Source organism: Pelmatolapia mariae, linkage group LG4 (genome assembly GCF_036321145.2).
Source record: "Pelmatolapia mariae isolate MD_Pm_ZW linkage group LG4, Pm_UMD_F_2, whole genome shotgun sequence".
NCBI lineage: Eukaryota > Metazoa > Chordata > Actinopteri > Cichliformes > Cichlidae > Pelmatolapia > Pelmatolapia mariae.
Window position 1 is genome coordinate 22,033,998 of NC_086230.1, and position 25,288 is coordinate 22,059,285.

The window sequence follows — 25,288 nt, forward strand, 5'->3', positions numbered from 1 at the left end:
GTGTGTTAGCAGTTGTTGTTGCTCCATCAGCTAGCCATGAACGGCAAAGTTAAAGACTACAAAGTGAAACTGAGCGTTAAATACTATCTGTACTTCTCTTTTTTTTGCATCTCTCCCAATACCACTGTTGGTTAATTTCCTGTTTCAGCCAACCTGTTAACCAATCAGCATTCACCAAACAAACAGTAAAACCTACAGTGATCACACTGGATTTTGGAAAACTCCGTGTAGAACATTTGCCACGATCGCAGTGCCCTAAATTAATCATTAGGGTGGGGTGCTAAGGTAGCTTAGCCTGGATAGCATCTACAAATTATATAGATACCATGCCCAGGCACAATTACCTGCTACTTTGTGCTACAACTCTACTAAGTAGAACAGTAGCACAAACTTTATGGATGGGCTTTACCACAAGGAAGGCCATATTATTTGTCAGTTAATTCCATTAAAAATGGTGCGGAAGTACAGTGACTTCAATTAGTGGAGGTTAAACCAAACAGTAAGTCAGGGGTTTTCAAACTTTTTGTAATAATGGAAAATCATGGACAATGGTCTATCTGATTTTACTTAGGACACCTCCTCCTTAACATGAGTCTAACACGAGTACCAAACCATCTGAACTATACCCACTTTGGTGCTGAGTATGGGAGGCCCAGCTGGCTTGGCAGGCAGGTTGTGTCCATCAGAGCTCTCTCGGCCTTTTATGAGATTACATGAAAGTGTGGGAAATACAACAAGCGTTTGATCACCGTAGACCATGCTGATTTACTGGTGAACCCAACACCTCAGCTTATACCTGGCAGAGCATCACCTACAGCTGCCTGAGAGAAAGATGAGAGTGAAACACACACAACCCCCGGCATGTCTCTTTCACGTTCTGGCAGTTTACTACAATGGCTTTAAGTGGAGTTTTAATGCCAGATCTGCTGTTCCTATCCAACCACAGGGCCTTCTGCTTTATCTTTAATGCTAGAAACTAGTGAGCTAATGAAGAGGAAATCTTTAACTTGTACGAGACATTCACATACAACAGTTTTCTTGTCAAACAAAATGGAAAAGTCTGTTTTTCATTTTTGGGTTATTACATCATGGTATTACACTTCACCTTTGAAGTTGTTTTATTTAAGCACGGTTTTATGACTTCCCACATGTTTGTGCAGAGTAAATAGTTGATGGATGATTGCAATACTTGCATTGGCAGTCAGGAACTTAGAGCAGTTTGTAAAGAAGCACCTGGGTAATTTTTGAAAACACCATAGCTTTGTAAGTAAGCCAGCGAAAAGTTAAAGGGGACTCGCCATGCTTGTCATGGTAAAATAAAGCAGGGGGTTTTACATATGAGGGCATTATACAAAAATCACCTGGTTCTTACTAGGTCTTAAAATCATTAAACTAAAAGTTTCAGTAGGTTGTAGAATCACTTTTAGCAGTAATATCTTTAAATAATTGCTATCATGCTAACTGAGCCCTGTAGCTCTGTAGAGATGCAGCTCTTGCAGCTCTGACCTTGGGGGGGAATTTTCTGGGACTTCCACTCCTGAGAGGATTGGCAGCTGTTTTGAATATATGACACTTTGGATGTCTTACGTTGTTGAATGATGGACTTCAAATTGTATGGAAATGGCCTTATATCCCATCTCAAACTGATTCACTTTAAGATCATTTCTGGTGTGTTTCCTTCTTGGCATGGTGTTAACACAAATGTGAATTCTCCAGACCAGCAAATTGCAAAAAGGTGGTCACACTTGCATCAGTGATTCGGGTGATTTTTAGCACGTGGCTCAATTCCCATACACTGTAAAATCTAATTAGTTCCCAGAACTCAAAAAAATTATGGAAACTCGTTGCCTCAAAAAAATTGAGTAAAGCTTAGCTAAAAATGACTAAGTTAGGACAACTTATTTATTTTGAGTACTCTGTACAAGCTCATTTGTTCCCAGAACTCAAAAAAATTGGATCAAGTTTACGTAAGATGACCAAGTTAGGGCAACTTACTCATTTTGAGTACACTGTACAGCCGTGTTAGTTCCCAGAACTCAAAAAAATTATGGAAACTCGTTGCCTCAAAAAAACTAAGTAAAGCTTACTTAAGATGACTGTTAGGACAACTTATACATTGCAAGTCTGCAGTATTAACAATAACTTGATATTTCTGACCGTACAATACTAATTGTTTACCTACTGACAAACATTTCAAGTTCAACTAAATGAAAAAACAATTTGTGGTAACCTGAATATGATTAAAAATAATTAACAACAATTTTTGTAATGATGTTAAAATGAGCCCAACTTTTATTTTCAAACACAACAAAGTATAACAGCCAACATACTGGACACTGTTCTGCTGAACAACAAACAATTATATTGCCATCACTGTTATAATCTTACAATGAAACAAAGTCTCAGATGTAATTATTCTGAAAATAAGTTTAGGCCTACCACAAGTTTGTTTTGTACTTACATTACTTATATAATCAAAATAAAATATTTGTTGTTCTGTCACAAGTGCAGTCTCTAATTTAAACAACACATTTGTTTTTCATTCCAACACATGAGCTGGAATGTTGTAATATTTTAAGGATGGCTTGTTTCCAGTCCAGGCATTACTGCCTGAATGACTGTCATGGATCGAGGTGATCCAAATGTAGGTGCAGAAGAAAGTCTTTAACTTCCCTTAAGTACAGTGGCAGTGGATGTGGGTTGGAGATGCAATGAGCTTGAACCTGCAGGCGACCATCTTCACTGACCACACCATCTGTGATGGAGGACTCATCTCTCCTGTTGTCCTGCAAGCAAACAATCATATTTTTGGAACATGAACTTAATTGCTTTCTTAAAACATTTTTTTCTGCATTTGGTATAAAACAGACTCCAATTTAGACAATCTCAGGCTCCCTCCCCACCGGAGAGGTGACATTCAATGTCCCAATTGTCAGTCTGGATAGCCGTGACCACCACGCAACACACAATAATGTCATGAAAGCATCATTTTAAAAAGGGCTATGCAAACATGGGCAATAACTTTCATTCTAATGATGTGCAAAATGATTTGGGCACAAAACAAATTTTGCTGTTCGAAAACTTGCAGACTTCACTATATACAGTGTAGACCCTCTAAACTAAGTTTGAAGAAATGCAGACCAAACTGTTGTTGTTTGTTTACTTACACAGCATGTCTTGTAGAATTAACTGGAGTCACAGCAACAGCACAGTGCAGTCATATCTCAAGTCTAATAACAGAAGACAGGAAAAGATCAGTAAAGAAACAACTTCCCCAAACCAAAGCACAAATAAAACAATAAGTAAAACAGGCTGATCTAAAGTATGATTAAAGTTCAGCCTGATTAATATAAATGTCACTGACAGTTGCTAATATATTGGAAAACCAAAATACTTACCACTGAGTTGATGTCTTTCTGTCCAACAACAGGAGTGCTGGTCCCGAGCCTCAAAGACAGTAAGAAGCAAGCAGAGGGAGAAAAAACAGAACATTTTTCAGAAACTGATTTGATCCTTAATGGCTGTGCAATCACTGTAACATAGAGTTTGCTTATTTTGTTAAATAAAGGCTAGATTTGGCATTAATAGATGCCACAGATGTTCTAAAGCTGCCACAAAGCATGAACAACAAATGGACGTCTCCGAGCATTTTTGCAAATATGTGATGTCTTGATAAATCGAGCAGATATTTGAACTTTACACAGCTACATTCTCGCCTGAAAATATCTTAAAAGTTTATTTTGTGACCCAGAAAAAGTAATAAGTTTTTTAGCCGCGCTCCTCCGCCATTGCCGCGCTTACAAGTACACAGGCTCCGACAACCATGGCCGACAAATGCGATCCTCCTTTTCCCCAGACTACCCTTTCTGGATCACAAAATAACCTTTTAAGATATTTTCAGGCGAGAATGTAGCTGTGTAATGCTCAAATATCTACTTAATTTATCAAAATATCACATATTTGCAAAAGTGCTTCCACGTTTTCGGAGAGCTCTGTTATCCACCCCCCACACCTATCCCACCCCTAACGGCTGCATCTCCCAAAGAATTTTGTCTGGGCTCTTATCTCACTTATTTATTTCAAACGATCAACAGAAAATTTCACCGACATAGTTTTATGTAAGGTTTTTAAGGCTGTGGTGTTAATTTTTAAGTAACATGAGCCCAGCGGCAGCAGCAATGCTAGGCTAACACTAACTAGCTAGCAAGATTTTAAACCTGGTGCTAAACTAAGAGAAGCCACAAAATCAGTTTGAATAAGAGTAAACATTTACTCACCAAGTCAGTAAAGATCCACAGCAATGACAACAATAGTCTCTTGAGCTGACCCTTCTCCAGGTTTGCTCAACATATTCCATAACAAATGCACCGTGAACATGCGGACTGATCCGCGAGGGAGGAGGACGGTAGTCACGTGGCATTTTCAAAACACATCTTTCATCCTTCCGCCCAGAGAAGCAAAACTTCCAGCTTACTTAGTTTTTCTAAGTTAGGACAACTCAAATTAATCGAGTTTATCAGCGTTTTTGCATAAAAAGTACTGGTAAGTTATTTAAATTGAGTTCTAATAACAAATTGATAAAAATTGAGTTCAGCCTATTTAATATTTTTAATTAAACACAATATTACATTTTACAGTGTAGAAGCAGTGAGGGTGTACTTAGATTTTCACACACTGCTTCGGAATTTTAGTTCAGTGTTTGCTAAATAAATATGACACAGGGCAATATGTTATTTTTCATTCAAGGTTAAATTGAAAGAATTTTACGACCTGCTAAGGACCAGATGATTTTTATTATGTTTTGATACATAAGACCTTAGAATTGAAAGAGGGTATACTGTACTCCATACTGTTAAAAATGTTCATATTAAACGTGGCCAAAATCTCAGACAGTGAGGTCAGTATATGCTCTTGGTGGTCAAATCAGGTTTAAACAGAAGGTTTATAACTTCTGTTTGTGATGGGGCTGCCAATCAGAAGCTAGCTTAAAGAGAGATTGAAGAGCTAAAATGATTTGTTGTACATGCAGGACACACTGAAGGGCTGCATTAAGGCCAACTGTAAGATAAAGATGATCTATTGCATTCACTTCAGATTTTTTTCCCTATACTTCTTCACGCAGTCAATACCAAGGCTACTAAAAAAACTAAAACAGATTCATATGATTGTTTGCCACAAAAGCAGTTCGGTTTCTTTGTTTTTGTTTTTTTTTCATTGATTGCTAAAATTTAGCTTATTTCCAAGTCTGGTGTTAATAATTGATTACATAAAAATATGCCCAAAAGCCACATAGTAATTTGTTATATTCGTGCCCTCTGCTTTGTGTCCAAAAGATGTGCCTTTGATGAGTGAATGCCTGACAAAGATGGAGACAGACGAGAAAAGACAGAGACCCACTAGAAACCACAGTAGTCAATGGCATGCTTTACAAGAGACAAAACATCGAACAAAAGGAAAATAGGATAAAGGATGTAGTTGCTTCAAAGGTCTTACTGTAAGTGTAATTTTCAAAAGGGCTGGGTTGCCCCCGTTCTGTAATTAAGTTCTACACACTGGGTTTGTCTGGAATTAAAAGGACTATTGCCACTTTTCAACATGGATGTTTTTATGTGTCTATGTTTGTCTGTGGTGAAGGATGAAAGGGAGATGCCGTTCCCTGTCTCCTGAAAACTCTTTACACCAGTGGAAAGTAGACGAGGAAGAGACTCTGTGGTGTTTGAACTTGTGTCTCGTGCCGTCCTAGTCTTCAACAAGTCAACAGAGGTGGTTTCATTTTTATTGTGTTCTTGACACTATGATGCTTTTGTTTTCTGTCCGTAATACTGGCCAGATCGCCCTAGATGATCCCAGCACTGTCGAGAGGTCTTAATATCTTCTCTTCGCTCTCATGTCCATATAGTTTGATCATATTATATCATGGAGAGCTCGACTTTCATGTTGCGAGTTAAATAAAGTGTCTTACATGTTCATATATTGCCCAGTTTCCAAGCATTTATACATATAATTCATTGTCTTTGACTTTTTGCATAAATCTCATGCTCTGGGATGTATGTCTTCACTTTAACAGTAGTGCAGTGTCCTTTGCTCTGGAGGAACCAAGAATGACAATCTTTTTCAAGTCTCTTACAAAGTGAAAATCTGATGACAGTAGTTGAGACTAGCGGACTGTAAAGCATTATCTGTGGTTCCGTGGTTTCTTCCTCAAAGTACAGCTCCGGGGCAGATCTCAGAGTTCAATCACAACCCCTGCTCTGCTTCCAGACTACTCTTGCAATGACAATGATACACTAACGTCAGACACGGGTGTTTTGCTTGAAAAACCAAGGAAGAAAAATAATAATGATACAATAAGACGGGGCCTGCTGATTTTCCTGGAAGCTGAGATTCCCTGGAGCCGACGAAGGGAAGCTACGTTGCTTTTCTAAGTCTTTTATACATGCACCAGACATTATGTCTTCCCCGTGAAGGATAGTCTGCAGCATTCTTCAAAGGCGCTTAAGATGTATAATTAATAACAGAAATCAGTAATTTGAAATTACAGCAGAGGACACTCAGGTTTCTTTGAACCCATCAAAAATTGGATGAGTTGTGGTCCTTTAATTAGTCAGGACTAAGGAAACTGGGTTGGGTCTGTCTATCCTCTACCCAGCACATACCGCAAGCACCTCCACCCAACACCCCAGACTTAGAGGAAAATGAGCGTTACTCCTAATATGCAATCATTTTCCTATTATTTAACCCCATAAAATGTGAAGTGAAGTCATCACTTGACACACTGATCCTTAAAAAGATCTCCTCAATCAGAGTTGGCCTGTGATAAAAAATAACATCACCAGCAATCCTGAACAGCAAAGGCTGCTGGTCTGTCGTGGGGTTTTTCTGTCTGTCAGAGCTCTAAGATGAACCGCAAACCTCAACCAGCAGCTCACGTATCCCCCCCACCCTCACCACCGCCCGTCTCTGATTCCGGCCTTCGTGGTTTGTATCTCAGGCAGCACAGTTCAGCCATCACATGCTTGTCTGAGTTCTGCCAGCTTTGTTTACGTCTCTCCCTTCCAGCTACAACAGTCAGAGGTCTTTCAGAGAGACAAGCGCTAAATATAGACCAGACCTGTCATTATCAGGATCATTTGAGAGAAAAGCTGCTGTTTTGCTCGGAGCTACTATTTCCAATTATGCGATAAGCCTGCAACACAAACAATGACATGGAGTAGATTGTGGTAGCGTGACCTAAGTATTACGTCTGGTGAATTATCTGTGATGTGGCAGTTAAATTGGGATCTTCGATCCATAAAAAGAACCAAGAACTTGTACTTGTGGTGCAGATGCTTCCATCACTTAACGCCAAACAAAGCAAGAAAATATCAGTCAAGTCAGGGAGAGATTTTGAAAGTGAGCGTCCTTCTCTTGTTTCTGTATTTGCTCTTCCATTGAGTTTTCGCTGAGAAGCAGAACATGCAGCAGAACGTGCGACCAGTCTCACGTTCCTCTCTAGACTCTGTGGGTGGTCCTATTGGGTGGGTAAGGGGGGGTTGATTATTCTGGGTTAATCTTTTGATTACAATTCAGTATGGTCCTCTTGAGAGAGCTTGAATGAACTAATTACACGAGCAAAGCAGACAACTTCTCAGTACTTGCTTGGCACTGCTTTCTCAACACCTGTGGACACCCCATCGAAAAGATAAAAATACAATTAAAACTGTTTTGTCTTGTATTTATGTAACAATGCTTTTAAAGTAATATGTAGATGGCAATGAATAACTGTATTCATACTTGGCAAGCCCAGTCAGCTGTTTGATTGTTTGATGTGTGGGTCTGGGAAGAGTCTGCGAAGGGTTAGGGTGATTTATAGAAGAAATGACATAAGAGCTTTGGAAAAAAAGTTTAAAAAGATTAATAAAAAACCACCATATACGCAAATGTTTGGGCTGTGTGACGCAATCATCTTTTCAGGGAAATCCAAAAAAAAAAAAGAATGGAGGGTTGCATATGTATCATTTTTTGCAGGAGTGTGCAGCCAAGTTGTTGCTCCAACTACGAGCAGCCAAGATGATTTTTACAATTTGGAGGGATTGGAGGGATTCACCGTCTGTTGCTGTTGATGTGTGGCGATGAACAGGTGCGCACGGCTGCACGAAAGGCAGGAATGTTGTTTTTCCTGTGAGGATAAGGGTACAATTCATGGGGGATACTTGCTTCCAAACCCATTTCCATTCTTTTCTCCTCCCTCTTCACTGTCCCTTTCTGTGCCCATTTCCATATGACCTCATCTGTGTTTGATTTTTGCCTACTTGAAATTGGCCATGGGGTTAACATTGAGTCTTTTGATCAGTCCTGCCAGGAATTAGACTTGTTTATCTTGTTTATCTGATGATGGCCCCTTAATAGGGGGGCACACATTTGGCAGGGGCATGCCTTGATGTGGGCTTTGATAGCTGCAGGACACAGAGAGAAGAGAGGACCAGGACTCTGTAATGGTCGGAGGTGAATGAAAGACGATTGCAGATGTGGCTCAAGGGCATCTGAACCTTGTCTCTCTCAGCTTCTTGCCTCCAAAACTTATCTGACCCCTTACAGATGGTCCCTCATCATCATCAAAAGGCACAGCTTTGCAATGTTCTTTCTCTCCTCTTTTCAACCTAAAGAGCGCCTCTCTGTAGCTCTCAGAGATTGACAGTTATTAATCTTCACCCTGACGGCGTTTCTAGGCAATCTGTAAGGGCAGGAAATGGCACATAAGCAATGGGCTCCTTAAACGAGATGTTTCCCTGTTGCTCTGTTTATTGACTTGCTGATGGAGATGGTGTGGGTAGATGGTCAGGCCCCATCCTATCACTTGCGTGGCTCGACCTCAGCCCCTTGAAATGAAAGCTTTCCTCTCCTGCACCACAGCTGGGCTCCAGGGAGCCTGCAGAGGGCCTGTTTATTTGTGCAACAATGTAATCAAGGGGTCTGTCGTTACAAGACCTAGCCTTTGCACCTTTCCTCTCTCCACCAGTTTCATTCTTCCTTTGGTTCCCATCAGCTCCCCTCCCCTTCTTTTACCATCTCTCTTTCACCACCCTTAGTCTTTTTCTCTGAGCCTCATCATTATCCAAATCCTTTTGCTGACCCTTGTTGACCTTAGGATTTGTTTGATGTGGTCCTGGCAAGGAGAGAGATGAAGTAGTTGGAAGTTTATTGTTTAAAGGGGAGATTTCCATGATTGCGGTTTATAAAATAAACATATCTTTGCTTAAGAGGCTGTTGAAGTTTGCGTGTTTCTGTGTGTGTGTGGAAGCAGGAGACACATCACTTATGTCCGTCTTCCTGTAGGCGTTCTACCTGATGCGGGTCGATGCATACGCACTTTCTCCCGTTCCAATCAAACGCAGAGCGCCTCACATGCCAATAATTTTTCATGCCGCTGTTTAGATCACGAGATTCCTGCAGTTAAAAGTCAAGCGTAAGTAAACAAGATTACACATGTGGCCACAACATTGCCGTTCTTCTGTCCACTCAAGTTCCCTCTGTGGGAAAAGGGCGTGTTATCCATCCTTTTCATGTCGCGTTTCTCACGGATGTACAAGAGAACCTGCGAGGGCATTGAGGTTTTGTCCAAATATATAGAAATATTAAGCCAAACACAAGGCTTGAGAAGAATTCCGTCTCCTGTTATGCAAAACTATGTACATGAAGCCATTTTTTGCAGCATCAACATTTTTATATTAAATGCATCAGCACTGAGTGACGGGCAAAAGGTCAAGCTACTTTTTGAAATGATATTGATATGTCTACATCTAAAATTCTATCAACTGGGTGTTTTGATAAAAAGTTCACAAGTTATGGCATGTCCTGATTTAAATTCATGTATGTTTACATCCTTAAGTTTCACTTTGCTTAAAGCCTGTGCTTCGTCCTGCTCTCTCATTGAGAACAAATTCCTGGTGCTCTGCAAACCTATTCCTCTTATTTCCCTGTTTGTCTCAAAAGACAGACAGGCGGGTTAGTTTTGGGCTGGGCTGCCTTCTGAACAGCATCTCCAGTCTGCGCTGCTCTGCACTGAAGAAGCAACTTGTTTTTCAACTGGTGGTTTTCTTAAGCCACAATGTTTGATGTGGGCTTCCCTTAATCACACAACATGCTCTCTAAACATGAACTACATTCATCTTTGCTCCACGACTTCTGGTTTCCCCCCCACCACCACCACCACCCTCGCTCCCTCCCCTGGTTTTCCGCTGCTTTTGTTGAGTTATTGTGCAACAGAGTAGCGAGACAAGAAGAAGACAGTGGCCTTGATCTCGATGAAGTGATTTTGATCCGGCCAATCCAGCAATTAGCCTACTGAGGGAAGAGTGAACCTCTAATCCTTGATGGGACACATGTTCTTTGTAGTCCTAATGTCTCCCTTCCTAGTATGTCCTCATCCCTATCTGATGGGACGCAGAGTAAGTATTAAACCAATGCCTCAGATTGAAGCCTACCATTAAGATGGAGATGCTGTGCTCTTTGAGGCTAAGGACTTTTAATTATAAGCTGCGGGCCCGATGTAGTTGTGTTTCCTCCATCTTGCTGAATAGAGGGTTTGCTCAGCGCTGACTGAAGACCTGGTGCCAAGCTCTGGAGTCAGTGTGTCACTGGCGGGCACTTTGTGGGTACGAGACAAGGCTTGATGCCACGCCGAGCGAGACTCTACAGGGCTCCCACATGGGGGCAGAGATGAAAGACTTTTATCTCCCCTTACCCCTCCCACTGTCCGCTTTCCCTTGGAGCTCCGACTGGCAGGGAAGTAGGTGAAGAATCAAACTAGAGTAACCAGACAGGTTGTTAACATATCATCCCGTGATGAAGCTTCAAGGGCATCCTGCGAGATCAAAGCAAAGCATTCAGTCCAAAAGCATGACATTGTCTCGCACAACAATCCAACTATCCTCCAATTCAGCTGTCACTGAATGAGGAAGTGGTCACGAACAGCAGTGGAGGCCCTCTCTCTGTCCCCTAATGGGCTTTGATGATCCAACACAAAGAAAGTGTCATTAAGGTCTTATGCAAAGTATAATGTCTTTTTTTCATTTGTTTATTGTTGTCATCAAACTGAGAATGACCCAACCCACACCTTTGTGTATTCACTTAATGATGACGGATATCCGACAGCTTTCTTTCTCTTTCTTTCTTTTTGCTTTCTTTCTTCCTCTCCTGCTGTATATGTAGTTTTCGCTTCCCTTTCCGGGGTGCTGAATATCTCCATTCCCTCAGGGATTTCTTTAGTTTTTAGTTTAGTTTTGTTTTTCAGTCAGCCAGCAGCTCTTTGATGTTGTTGCCTGGGTGCTGCTTGACAAAAGAGCCTCCATCAGCTGGACTTAAGGATGGGGAGGTGGGGGTTAAAAGAGGGGATTGGTGAATAAAGAATCAAAGTAACTGGAATGGGGTCTGAAGGCGGAGGACTCCATGTGAAACTGTGAACCATGTAGCCCTCTTAAATTTGGGCCCAGAGTTCACACTTGTTATTGCTTTTTCTTTCTTTCTCTCTTTTTTTTTGACTCTGTTCTCTTTTGTGTAGCTTGTCAGTGTCTCCATAAGTCTGTTTGTGCCTGTTTGTGCCTGGCACTGTATGTTCTCATTCTTTAATTCTGCCAATGGGACAAAATGGCCCATATTTTACTCTTTGGAATCAGGTGTTGTGCACGACCACCAGCTGCTCCTGGACCTCATAAAAGTTTCTTCTCTCCATGCGCTGATCGTCTTAATGCCACATCACTCTCTTTTGCTGCACTCTCTGTCCGCATATCCACGCACAGCAAGGGCTGCTGATGCCACTGCGGCCGCTGACACCCCCACAATGAAAGGGGGGACAGTCTGTGCTCCCTGAGCCCATCAAATCCCCACAGGACCACTCTGGTCCACTGGAGGCGAATTCAGGCAGCAGCCTTTGGTGGTGCCGACACAGCAGACCTCATTCACCAAGGGTCTCATTAAACCTGACAACATCCCCGCAGCCTGGGTTTTATTGTTCAGCCAGCTTAATGCTAAATGGCAATTAAAGGCATCACCAAGGCGCAGGTATTAATGCCTTTGAGGAGTGTACAATCTTTGGAAGATAAAAATGACAGCTCAACAATAATCAAATGTTTTCTTTTGGTGCTGGAAGAAAAATTCACGAGTATAAGATATTGACCGTGTTTAATCATTATTCAGAATTTACACCCTCCATATAATATACACACACGCACATTTAAAATTCTAGTACTTTATCAGTCTCCTCCTTAGCACTGAGTTGCAGCTCTCTGTGTCTGTGCATAGCAGCCCTGCAGTTTATGGATGGACTTTGATAAACAATCCTCCCTTTTGCGTACATGTGGCTACTTTTCAGTCCCACAAAAATGTTAACATTGACACTTCAAAAATGAGAGTCCAGAAAGTTTATCTTTTGCATCTTTTATATACAGTCTATGCAGACTTTAAAGGGAGTCTCAGCTCATTCCTAACTTTTAAACTTGTTATTTGAAGTGATATCAGTAAAGCTGACAGGAAAAAAAAAATTCCCAAAACTCAATCAGTGATAGCTGGCGCCCACAGCTGAGTCAATAACAGCTAAAGAGCCAGAACCTTCTATCAGAAGTTAGTTAAGGCTAAGAACAGAGCTAAAACTCATTGATTTCTCCGTACAGTCCTCATGTGGCCAGCAACACTTATCCGTAACTGCTGGATGTGTAATTAAGCCAGCACATTCATTACATGCCAGTGTTGCACTCACAGCTTGTTTGCTGCCCTCGAGTGGCAAAGAAAAATCCACAGTCTTGAAACTGTTAAGGGATGTTTTCAAGAATCATTACAGTTTGTTTGTGAATCTGTAACCGCTGTAATAGAAAAATCAAAAAGAACAAAGAGCATAACCTCCTGGACCTCAACATTTATGTCTTGGATATTTTCAGTGTGTGCAATGTGGAAAATGCAGGTAATGCGGTCAATTAGATCACGGCGGCTTTGTTTCCAGGTTGTTTTCTGCTATAATTAGCAGATCAAAGTATAATGTTCTGTGTCACTTGTTTAACTCATTCCACATATACAGTCTTCAGAGTCTGTTTAGATCCCATGCCCGCGAGGCCCACTCCTCTATGGATTACTTTTGAACATACATCTTCACTTTGTATTTATTTGCTTGCGTGCAGTCGCGAAACAAGCAGAGGGTAAAGAGCATGGGCTCCACATGCTGGAAGGGCTCAGCTATGTAAACCACTAAACTTGGGTTTGCAAACAGCTACAACTGGGAATGGTCATAGCACAGATGAATGAGAAGCGTGTAAACAGTCTGTGAACCATCAATATGTACCTCAGCAAGGAGCAAGGATGCAACTGTAACATCTGTCCCAACAGTTCCACTGGAGAGTAATTAGGCCATGTTTATCGGCAGCACAGAAAACAAGACCCAGAGGTTACCTTATTGCTGTCAGGTTTAACACAGCTGATTTGAGAGGACAGTAAGAGATGTTAGAGGCCTGGCTGCCTGTAGATGTATCTGTGAATCTCATGCAGCAGATTTTTATCACTGGTTTTTGATTCAGAGAAAGTGCAGCAATGTACGATTTCACTAACTCTCCCCAGACTTCGAACACACTGTGAAATCACAAAAGGAAGTCTGGCAATCAACCGTGTCTATGTTTATATATCCCTATCATTACCATGTTTTGAGGTTTTTCCATTAAAGAAATCACGTCTGTAGTCATATAAGATAGACTTAAGTAGTTTATTTAGCTGTGGATGAACAAGGTCTGCTTCCCTTCTCAGCATCAGCAGTGGCTGTGGTTTTACATTGCTGCTAAGCATTTAACCTTCCTTTTCATATTGTGACAATATTTCTTCAGCTAAGAAAGATGAAGGAAGGAGATACGGGTGCCGTCAGCAAATACAAGGTTTCATAACCTCAGAAGCACAGTGAACGGCACGTCCAGTTCTCTCTGTGTTTTGACTAGCTGGGTCAGCAGCACCGCATCGTAAGACTCCAATTTCTGTAAACATGTTACCTACGACCTCAGCAGAGTGAAAATGTATCCTATGAGGGCTACAAGCCGTCTGATTGATGCTAATTTATATACATATATATATCACAAGACTAGTTTATTTATCAAAATCTAGAAGGAGTAGTTTTATCATTATGCACAGGCAACAGTTTTGTACACTCTGCTTTATTTTAATATTAAGTCATACAATTGCAGTTTTTTGTAATCTGTAGTCCACTCATTTAAAGTGCAAAAACGGCAAACATTTATCTTCAGTTTTTTATCACTGTGGTTCATTAAATAAAACAACAAATTGCCAGCTTTCCTTACACATTTGAACAGACATTTCACTTGATCCTCTTGTACTTGGTTATAAAGATAGTTTAGTAGTTTTGTAATGATTTATCAATCATGTATTCAATTAAATATCATATAAGTCTAACATTCAGTAGCATCTAGCATCAGAAGCTTATTGCAGTAACATCTCTTTGACTGTTTGATTGCATGCAAAATTAGCTTTCTGCTTCATTTTGCTGGTCATTATCCTGTTCAAGTTCAACTTTCAGATAGATGCCCTAATATTGTATATTGTCTCTGCAATATGTGTTAAACAATGATTGCACAATGCGCAGACCCAGAGACCCTCAAAGCATATGATTTACACCACCATGCTTGGTGTGAATTTCTTCTCAAAGAACTTTAGCCTGTCCTGATCACCAAAGGATTTTTTTCCCGGCCTTTGCAACCTCTTACTGTTACTGCATCCATTTCAAAAGTCACCTGCAGAGCCTGGCTTTACTGAAGTGGCCCGTATTGGACAAACTGACAGTTTAAAATTGACGGCACTCGATTTATTTCAAATAATTTCGGGATCTTTTTAAATCCATTCTCAGTCTTACTGAAGGCCTTAGAGAGCTCTTTGGCTTTGGCCCTATCCCCCAAAAACACATAACAAAGGCTTTAAAAAAAGAACACTTTTAAAGACAGCATCCCTCTCTGCAGCGATTGTAATGTTTGGCACCAAATCCGGAGCCTGTGATTCTTTATAGACTTGCGCGTGTGATAACAATAGTGGTATATTTACCTTTTGTGCAAGTCTGAGCTGCGTTTGTTCATTTTTATTTAAATCTTTTAATATAAAATATAAGTTACTATAAATATATTTTTTCTGCTGTGCTTTAATTCCATGTTTCAAAGAGGATCAAGCCTCTTGAAGTATTTCTTCAAATAAATGAAGTCAACATCTTCCTTGAGATTTGATTTTTCACATTTTAGATTGAGTCTGTCGTTGTGCGCCTCTGCAATTTCATCGGCTAATAATTCAATTAGTTATTGATAATAATAAAGAAATAATGAATCAGTCAATACCAATTTGCAGACCTAGTGTTTAAGTCAACTTGGATCCTATTAATATTGTAATGGCTTTTTTCTGTTTACTTTTCTTTTCTCTACTGGTTTCTTATAAATTTAATAAATTTCACATTATATCATTGACGTCCCTATGTGACACTTTTTCTCTGTGAAAGGTCTTCACCCAAACCAGAAAATTAAAAAATATATATATATATTTATATATATATCAGCTAACCCAACTCAAAGCACATTCCTGATGAATTGTTGTTGCTACGCATTGCAGTTCAGCTTATTTAAACATTTAAATTTCAAATGGGAGACAGGCAGTAGTGTGCACTGTATAGTTACATGGTTAGAGCCGGAGTGTTGGGAATCTGGAACATCTAACACCCTGCTGTAACACTGAAATGCCACATTAAAGCGCCTGTTTTCTTCTTTCAGCCTTTTTTTTTTTCTCTTTTGCCAGGGAGCAATTGAAAGTAATCTAATTCCTCATTTCCACGCAGCTCCACAGCTCAGTGATTCAGGTTCCTGTGCCAGGGGTGGTAGATCCCTGGTGCTGTTAGTTAGTAAGATCAGCTTTAGATTGGACGAAATGGAAGAGGACCCGAGGACACCTGGCCTTTTCTCTTTGGGCACTCACACATGTCATGGCTGTGCCTCTTGACAGAATCAGAATGCAGGATATTGCCCTCCCATTGATGTGCGTCCTGAAACTCCTCTGCCTGTGGAGTGTATCCAACTGCTCCTCCAGGATATCTGGTTGCAGTAGTCTATGCTTTTATATGACAGAATCTTAGCTGTTAGAACAAATGGGGAACCTACAGATTTTAAGCATGTGGACAAATAGGGAGCTTTCTTGGCCACTTCTGTCCTTTGTAGCAAAATATCACCATATTAAGAATGACTGCAAACAAAGTCATATAAAAGAGAAAGGAGTCCTCTAGTCAGAAACCATAAAAACCTTTACACAGAAAGTCAAATTCAAAGAAATCTCTCTCCTCGTCTCCTTCCACCTCTCTCTGTCTCTCTCAGTGTTTCGCAAGATATTTGTTTCACGATGGGCTGAACGTTTTAGTGGTTTTTGAACTTGCCGGTGCTTTTGTTTTATGTACAGAAAAGTTAGAGCACCAGCTCTTTGAAGGCCTTTCAAATTTATTGTTGTTTTTCCAGGAGAGCCTCTTTTTTTTTTCTTTTTTTTTTTTAATACAGCTCATTGTGAGTGGATCTGCTCTTTTGCTGTTTTTGGAGACGGCTTATATTTTATGTCTGGGGGAAATAAAAGCATTACCCTGTCTGTCGGATAAAGAGAACATACTTGCCTTCAAAGATGAGGCCACTTAAGTTAGTACCTTATTAGAAATTGCCACTGAGCCAAGAAAAGAAAAAGAAAAAAAACAGGCGATTTGCCGGCATCGCAGAGCATCGCAGAGCCTTACAGCAGCAAACATCACTGCACACCCGACAGTTTGAGCTTCTCTGCAGTCTTACAGAACACGTTCAGAAACAGGTGTCAGATGGAGACATGTCAAGGAAACACATTTTTAAAGCAAACCTTGCAGTTTTGGATTTGCTTGAAGTGAAATGCTGCTACATATACACCACATATACAACATCAAGGATATGTAACAGCATATGTAAACATTTCAAGTTGTCTTTTTTATATATTTTTTGGCTTTATTGGACAGATACAGTGAAGACAAGACTGACAGGAAAGCAGAGGGGGAGACATGCAGCAAAGGGCCGTGGGTCGGATTCAAACCCAGGCCGGCCGCTCTCAGCCATGCAGCATATGATTGCCTGCTCATCCAGCTGAGCTAAACCTGCACCCTGCTTTTTGTTTTTTTAATATGTGACAGCAATAAAGACTAAAATATGTATTTAATCATGTGTAACTTCACTTCCTAGTTTAGTTTAGGAGTGTATCATGATTTAACTGTTCCTATAAACAGTATGACATGTGCCGTGCCCAACCGACAGCTGCCAGCAGTAACTGTCCTGAGTTGGGATTTCATGTTTTTTCACCTTTATGACCCCCATTTTTGTGAGCACTTGTACTTTAACATTTGCAGTCTGCAAAATGAAGCAGCACTAGCACTCCTCAGCTGATCGTGTCAGATTGTTGATGCCCAGTTCCACTCTAACACCCTTTTTTTTTTTTACAGCTTTAAGCTGACAAGCATTATTCTTACACTTACACTAGAACTAGTTACACTAGTCAATCACAGAGTTTTACTACAGAATGATTCTTCTTCTTGGGGTGCTCTTTTAAATCATGTGACTAAAATTAATGTTGTTGCCAGCATGCTGTGTTACAGCAGCCTGATAAAGAATAAAAATAGAACCGTCTACAATAAACAACACATTTAAAATAAAAGTGCCACACACACCTGGTAAAGGCCTTATACAATGAATATAAAATGAAAATGTATGAAATTTTATGCCACTCTAGCTATAAGTTAGTCACTTACTAAGACTCACTCCACTGTTAATGCAGAAAAAACTACCTGGGTGTCAGTGTAATACCAAGACAGAGGCAATCTCCCTACTTTGAACCTGTATCAAGGGATTACTGCCCAAGTTTGCACAACATGGCAGACAGGAAGCTGTTAAAGACAGGGACCAACACTGCATCCTGACCTCTAACCCTTAGATCCTGACCTCTCCTGCAATCTGACATGATCCCTTGTCTACATGAAAGCTGTGCTGTTGACTCACCAGGGCTAATTTAGAGTTCCGGTGCCCCCGACCACTGTGAGGACAGACAGTCGACACGCTGGCCTCTGGAGGAAACTTTAGACTGACTATTTTGACCCAACACAAACACACACAAAAAAAGCTAACATACGCTTAACTTTTCGTTATGCTGACCTCTCTCAATTTTAAGCTTTTTGAGAGCCAGGCGCATGTGAAGAAGCGCGACGCTAACAACATCAGGACGATGCTCTGTTATTCGTCTTTGTTTTAATTTGGACGTCAGAGTCGGGCAGCGGTTCACCAGTTTTGCCCACATTTTTGGTGTTATTGTAGCGAATATTAGCCCTTTGCCGAGGGCTTCACATGTCAGCTGATGAAGTCTTTTAACAAGTCTAACAAAGACCAACCTCACACTGTGCCACCTGCCACCAGCTAAAGAGATTTTGGTCATTACTTGGCTTCTTTTTAAATATCATCAAACATCGGCCCTTTCATCATTCCAAGTGCGTGACCTTCAGGTTTACTGCTTCTCTAAGCATGACTGACACATATTGTGAGGCTCAGTTCTGGAGTATTTTTATATCACCGCTTTTGATGGGACCTAAAAATAGAGTTCTCCGCTGACCTCTGCACCTCAGCAGCTCATTTGGGGTATGAGTCCACCTCCCGCACGTCACCTCAAACGAACTGCTTCTTTATTTTTAGATGCTCCCAAAATTAATTAAATGGTCTTGTTTCGCTGAGTTTGTGCAGTGTTATGTAAGGGGATTACTTTGTTGTTATTTCATATCCAGAGACCAAATAGTCCACCACACAGAGGAGGGAGGTGGACACAGACAGTAAAGGACTTAGGGTGGAAGAGGAGGGTAATGTAGTTAAGGTAGTAGCGCAGGGCTCCAGAAATAACCCTGCCGCCGGCCTAATTGTACATCTCTCTTGCTCCCTATTCCCTGTCCAGCTGCGTGCCAAGGTCTTTGACCTTATCATCCACCTCACTGGTTCCGGAAGAATCCTTTCCGTCCCCTAGGGCCCCTGTGGCTACCAAAGCTCCAGCCGATACACGGAGCACAGCAGCAAACCATCTTCTGCCTCAGACTAACAGCCAAGCGCCACAACCATTTAGGAGTGATCCCAGCATAGCGCCCAAGTGGCTCAACCCGCCAGGTATGTTCTTATCATCCCCAGCACGGGCCCGTGGCCGCTTAGCGGGGCCCGGGGCCTCCCAGAAACCCACATGTCACAGCAGTATGTACAGTCAGCAGAGCTGCTGCCTCAAAACACACGTGAGTTTCCTGTAAAACACACACGCAATAATCGCCTGCTACCATATTTTGTCTTTTTCAGACAGCACCATAAACACTGGTAACTTTTCATGAGTGTGAGAGTTACCCATGGGGTATCTGAAAGGAATGCTCCCGCTCTGTGTCCTCTGAAGCATTCCTCCATGGTTAGGCAGTTTCATGCCCACGAGGGGGCCACAAGGGCCTCTTGTCTCCTAATTTATCACAGCCTCCGATGAAGCACAACATCCATGAAAGCACATACAATAAACGAACGCACAGACATCTAGGAACAGACGCCATGCGTCACATGTTTATTTATGCAAGTGCCTCCCAACATGCATAGATTAAATAAAATGGCAACAGGCAGATAACACCTGTCGCCACATTTGGATTATGATTCTCGACTTTCAGAATGGCTTTTTTCAGAACTAAATGTTTAAAGAAGCTGAAGGTCTGCTGCCTAAAAAGGGTTAAGACTTGCAGCATTAGTAATGGCAATGTTCTACTTGGCACTTTAAATGGTTTTAAACACATAATCATGGTAAAGCTGAATATTTTATGGGCCATGTAAGTCCTTGACTTTGATGTAAGCTCATACTCTTTGACTGGTTGAATGTTGCCATCGCAAAAAAGCCAGCAATCAGGGAGAAAAGGGCGTATTATGATGACATGTCACAGCCTCTTGCTTTGGACCTCAGAAGAAAGGAGCTTTGAGATGTCAGAAATTTGGAGAGATGGAGACGCTGTGTCACTCTAACAGAAGAAAACCACCACCGAGTTGTAAACAGAGAATTAAGGAGAAAAATCTGACATAATCCTGACATACTCTCACAGGGACACTTTAGACAAATGCAGACAACTCCACCCCAGACAAACATTACCATGAACCACAAACTTATCAGAGCTATGTGAACATCCAGCTCTCTTTAAAGTAGACAGCCACATAGATCAGGCATTCCTAGAAATTTACAAAGGCAATAACCTCAGTTATATTTAATCATAATGGGTCAGTTTTGTCATTGACAGTCCCACTGATTATTAATTAATTTGCCAAATTTAACAAAAAAGATGAAGATCCATCATGGCAGTCACAGGTGCATCTACTGACATTGACTGTGGATGTATTTAAGCCATGCCGAGTGCCCGATCCCACGTGCGGCGCTGTCCAAAGACCAGGCAGGAGCTGGAGACAAATCAGTCTCCGTCTCCTGGGAAAAGCTTCTCACTGCGGAGCTTCTCCAAAGCGTCTGGACTGGCTGTCGACACTCCCTGCCTTTAATGTATGATCAAGAAAAGCTTTAACTCATTACTCTCTACAACGCCCCTCCCCATTCTTGTCCTAACTGCTTTCGTATGTTTAATAATACCGACTTCAGATGAATTTGTTCCACTAACATGCATAAGGAGGGGAGGAAAAAAAAATCAGTGACAGATCCAAGATAATAATCTTTTTTATTTCGTGCACAAGAATCAACTGTTGGGAAAGATCCATTTCAATTTGAGTAAATCTCCACAAAGGCTACGCACAAAAAGAAACCCTCTACAATTTTTTTTCTTCCTCTGGTGATGACTTAAGCTGTGCTCAAGTTTTTTTTTCTTTTTTTACAAGAAAGTGTGGTCTGGAAGTTACCCCTGGGAAACACAAATCCAGCGTGAGCCTTACTAAAAAGATGCTGGGTCAAATTCCAGGTGTCGTGTCCTTGAACACCTATTCAGGGCTGGATTCTTGGTTTTAGCCTAAGTTGGTTCCAGCTGTAAAAGTGAGTAGCATTCGTAAGTCACCCAAATAAGTACTGCGAGGTGTTGCACAGCGATGCTGACTCACAGCGAGGACACGTTGGTCAAACACACCGCTGGTGGAAAACCATCAGAGCCGCTCAGGTTAGAAAACTCCACATTACCCTCTTCCTTGTAGGCCCAGCTTCACCCCCCGCCCACCCCCTCCCTGTGCTGTGATGAAAGTAGAGAGAGCACCTCCACTACTCGCCTCTTTTGTTTATTTACCTTCAGAATTACACCCTGCTCTTCTTGGACCATGTTCCAATGTGTTTTGTTATGTTTCCCTTCAAATAGAATATCTACGCGTGTGGTCTCTGGCCGTGTTTGGCTAACACACGCACACATACGTGCACACACACTCCCATTCAACTTTCCCCCTGTGCCAGAGGTCCCCTTTGCCCTCCCCCCCTCCTCTAACTAAACATCGCAGGACAGCAAAAGGGAACTTCAAAGTGGCCGGAGGGGGTACTCCTTTTTTCCTGGCACTTGTCATCATCTAAGGGACTGGCTGCTCCCCTTATTACTCTAATTGCTTCCAACTGCTCCTGGAGGCTTTGATGAAGGGCGCCACGGAGCATGCTGGAAGCACCTGTTGTTGCACACAGGAGCACAGGTGGCCCTTATTGGTGGTGGCGTGGTAGCGTGCGGATTGCAATGGCGCTTCCTGCTAAAATCGTGCAGCTCAAATAAAAACATAATCTCAATGTTATCTCAGATTTGGGGATTTATGAAACTGCAGTCATACTAAAAAATGAAAACTTTTAGCTGGTGGAAATGTGGAAGAGGGGACTGTTGATCGAGAGACATCTCAGCAGCACTCTGGCTCCATCTTGTGGTATCACTGTGCTAGAAGTCCAGAAGCTGTGTTGGAGAAAATTGAAGAAATACGAGATTGTCAGACAGCAGACATAAAAGTCTTTTGCAGAAAGGTTAAATACATTTGAGATTAATGATAGCTCTCATAGCATCTACACATTTAAGGTTTTCGTATACGTATCCCCAGAAAACAATTTGCATTACCACTCCATTTCAAATCATCACATTTTTACAACATTTTCTACTCAACCATCTCCAGTGTGCTTAAAAGTGTGAACATATATAATGACTACTGCAACATTTCAGCTTCATATATCAAATATCTTTCTGGATTTTTTCTTTTCTAAAAGGCCATTTCACCTACTTTCAGGCCTTTTTTTAATGGATTAAAATCAGAAGCAGTCATTGAGCATAAAGACCTCAAAACCTATTAAAGATAAAAGCCAGAATTTTTCACCGCCTTCTTTAACCATCAAAACAAAGCAGGATCTGTAATTTGGGACTGATACATGAAAGAAATCTCAGAGTATTTGGCTGTTAAAACATCAACAAAAAAATCAAACTCTCCTATAAAGCCCCATATTTGAGTACACGCTAATAACAAATGCACATCGCAAAAGATTAGTATATAGATGTTTTTATCAATACTGCAAATATAAAACACTTTATAACATTCTACCTCTTAAAAATGGCATTTGATAAAAAAGCAATTTCCATTGAAAGCTCATGTTGGATTGAGAAAAATAAGTTAAAAACATCAGCAGATAGTCTGCTCTGAACAGAACACAGTTTTGTAATTTACAGATGGTACAGAGATTAGGCCTAAGAAAATGATTTTGTCAGATATGTGCATATCTTTCATTTTAAAGGCCTACTCTAGCTACTGTTTCGAGGCTTGCTACCCTGGAAGAGTTTTATAATTCAGTTTAATTACAAGACACTAAGTTTAAAATATACTTAGAGTTACTGAAAGCTAAACAATGTAGGATTTTCATATATATTACAATTCTTGTAGCATTCATTCTGGTAGTCAGTACACCAACCGCCTGATCCCTGCTTCCCTGTAGCAGTGGTGGCATTAGGGTTAGCGTTGGGAGTTAGGTTCTTGTATCGGACCACAGATCCTGCCAAGAGGACACAGTAACTGTGCAAGACTACCCATGTGACATGAGCTACTAATCCCTTTTTAATTAATCTTAATTGTTTTACTATATTTACTTATGAATGATATTACATTACTTGTTGAGCTTTTCATAACTTCATAACCCCAGGGCAAAGTGCATGCTTTCTCAGTTATAATTAGATTACCACCTGGAAATTACAGAATGTTCTTGTATTCGGATCAGGCCATTTACTGATATTTTTGTTTTTGTTGTACAATATTGCCATATTGGATCATTCCAGCATGAAAGTTTGTATGAAAGCAGCATTTTTGCAACCACAAATTTTATTTTAAAAAGTACTTTACATACTGTGCTTTGCATCACTGTGAAATATGCCTAAATACCATTCAGACATAGTCACTAGCTGTCTATTGCAGTGTCTACTGCCTTAGATTTCAAAGTGTGAAACAAAAAACATGAAGGAAGTGAGTAGATGGACCATTTAAAAAAAAAAAAGTATATATATATATATATATATATATATCTTGAAAAGTATTTGATATATGAAGATAAAATTACCCAGCAATCATTATATATGTCCAAATTATCAACCATAAATTATTTAGGCAAATCTGAGATAGTTCAGCAGAAGACCCATGATGATTTGATTTGTAGAAGCTGTTCCTGAACCATACACAAAGTGCAAAAGCTAATGCAACTAATATATTTTACTGCAAAGAAAAATAAAAACTTGCCCAGTAATCCCATTATTTTTAGTATTAGCTGTAATCTGGGCTAAAGATAAGACTATGCAAACAAGCGGAAATAAGTAAAACAAAAACATTTCTGGAGCCTGTTGAGCCACATACCAGCTGAGGCAGGATCTTTTCAAAATGTTCAATGTCTACTTGGTCACAGTCCTCAGATTCGGCTTGTTTCTGTGATCTCACAGCAGCCTCTGAAAAAGGAGATAACAGCTTCAGAGTGTTATCATTAGCCAGTCTGTTATTGTGTCTCAAATGTTGTGCAACTGTGTCAAAGCTCCTTACCTTGCACAAATACTTTAAGCATCTCTACCATGAGCAGTGTGGCATCTCCGCTTACTGCAACACAGTGGCATTTCATCAGCATGGTCACAAAGAGAGCAAGAAGTCACTGATAACAGCATAGTTATCCCACTCACGTTTTGTTTTGTCTTCTTTGAAGAAACTAGACAAAAGTTTGCTTACTGTATCCTGTGTGCAGAACAGAGCACATAAAGTGGGAGAGTGTATTAGTCATAAGGTTTTCCACTGAGTAGCTGGCAAAAGAAAGTAGTAGTAAAGCACTAACAAAGCAAAACAGACACTATTTAGTGACAATAACAAATGAACGCAACACAGACACAACAAAACCTGCCTGCGTATCTACATTTGAAAAAACCCGTATTTGGCTTTCAAGCTAAGTTTGTCCCTCGAATTCCTTCTCGAGTTTTTGCCAACCAGACGTCTTTGGTGAACTTGGCGATTTAAAGGGCTCTCCGCTGTCCGCGCAAAAAACGGAAGTTGTCCAGGAAAGTGTGGTGTTAAAGCAATCGCTAGGACCCAGTCTTTTATTCGGCGTGGCAGTTACAATGTTATTCCCCGCAATATCTGAATATCTTAACAAGATGTAAAGTGTTAGCTGTCGTCTGACAAAACATGTTGTGTTTATATGGTGGGCGTGGAAACACACAAGTCGGCGACAAAGAAGTTCGCTTTTTTATTAAAACACGAGGGGGGACAAGCAGGCATAAACACTTAAAAACAAACGGCTGACTGCTCCTACCTTTTTAAAGGAAATTTCTACGTCCTTTTCCGCCATGTTGTTTTTACGCTGTAGAAGAAACTTGGCGCTCTACGTAGCGATTGGCTGTTGACCCGTGACGCAAAACTCATGTAGACGGTACAGTACACAGGATTTACAGAAAGATTTGAAATTATATATATATATATCTATATATATATAGATATATATATATATCTATATATATATAGATATATATATTAGATGTATTTATAAAAATTTTTTCTTATTTTTATATAATACACAACAAAATAATATATACTAATAAAAATATTTTGGTTTTCGCAAATAGTATTTCAAATAAAACATTTACCATAGGAGGAAAAACAGAAAAAAAAAGCAACACAGAAGAGTACAAATCCTTTGACTTCTTTGTATTTATTCCTGAGCAAAGAAAACCAATAATAACTAATATTTTCTTACAACTTCACAATTTTGTCTTGTTACCATAAAGTCA

At 40.5% G+C, this 25,288-nt stretch overlaps 1 protein-coding gene across 1 annotated transcript; it reads right to left on the minus strand.

Moving 5' to 3' along the window:
• Window positions 1–20,744: 20,744 nt before the first annotated feature.
• Window positions 20,745–24,874, minus strand: cenpx (centromere protein X). The gene is made up of 5 exons (XM_063470658.1): window positions 24,814–24,874; window positions 24,191–24,242; window positions 24,057–24,110; window positions 23,877–23,965; window positions 20,745–21,949 (listed from the first exon to the last, which is right to left on the minus strand). Exons 1-5 carry the CDS (start codon window positions 24,847–24,849, stop codon window positions 21,935–21,937), a joined length of 246 nt encoding a protein of 81 aa, XP_063326728.1. The 5' UTR covers window positions 24,850–24,874; the 3' UTR covers window positions 20,745–21,934.
• Between the last annotated feature and the right edge of the window lie 414 nt (window positions 24,875–25,288).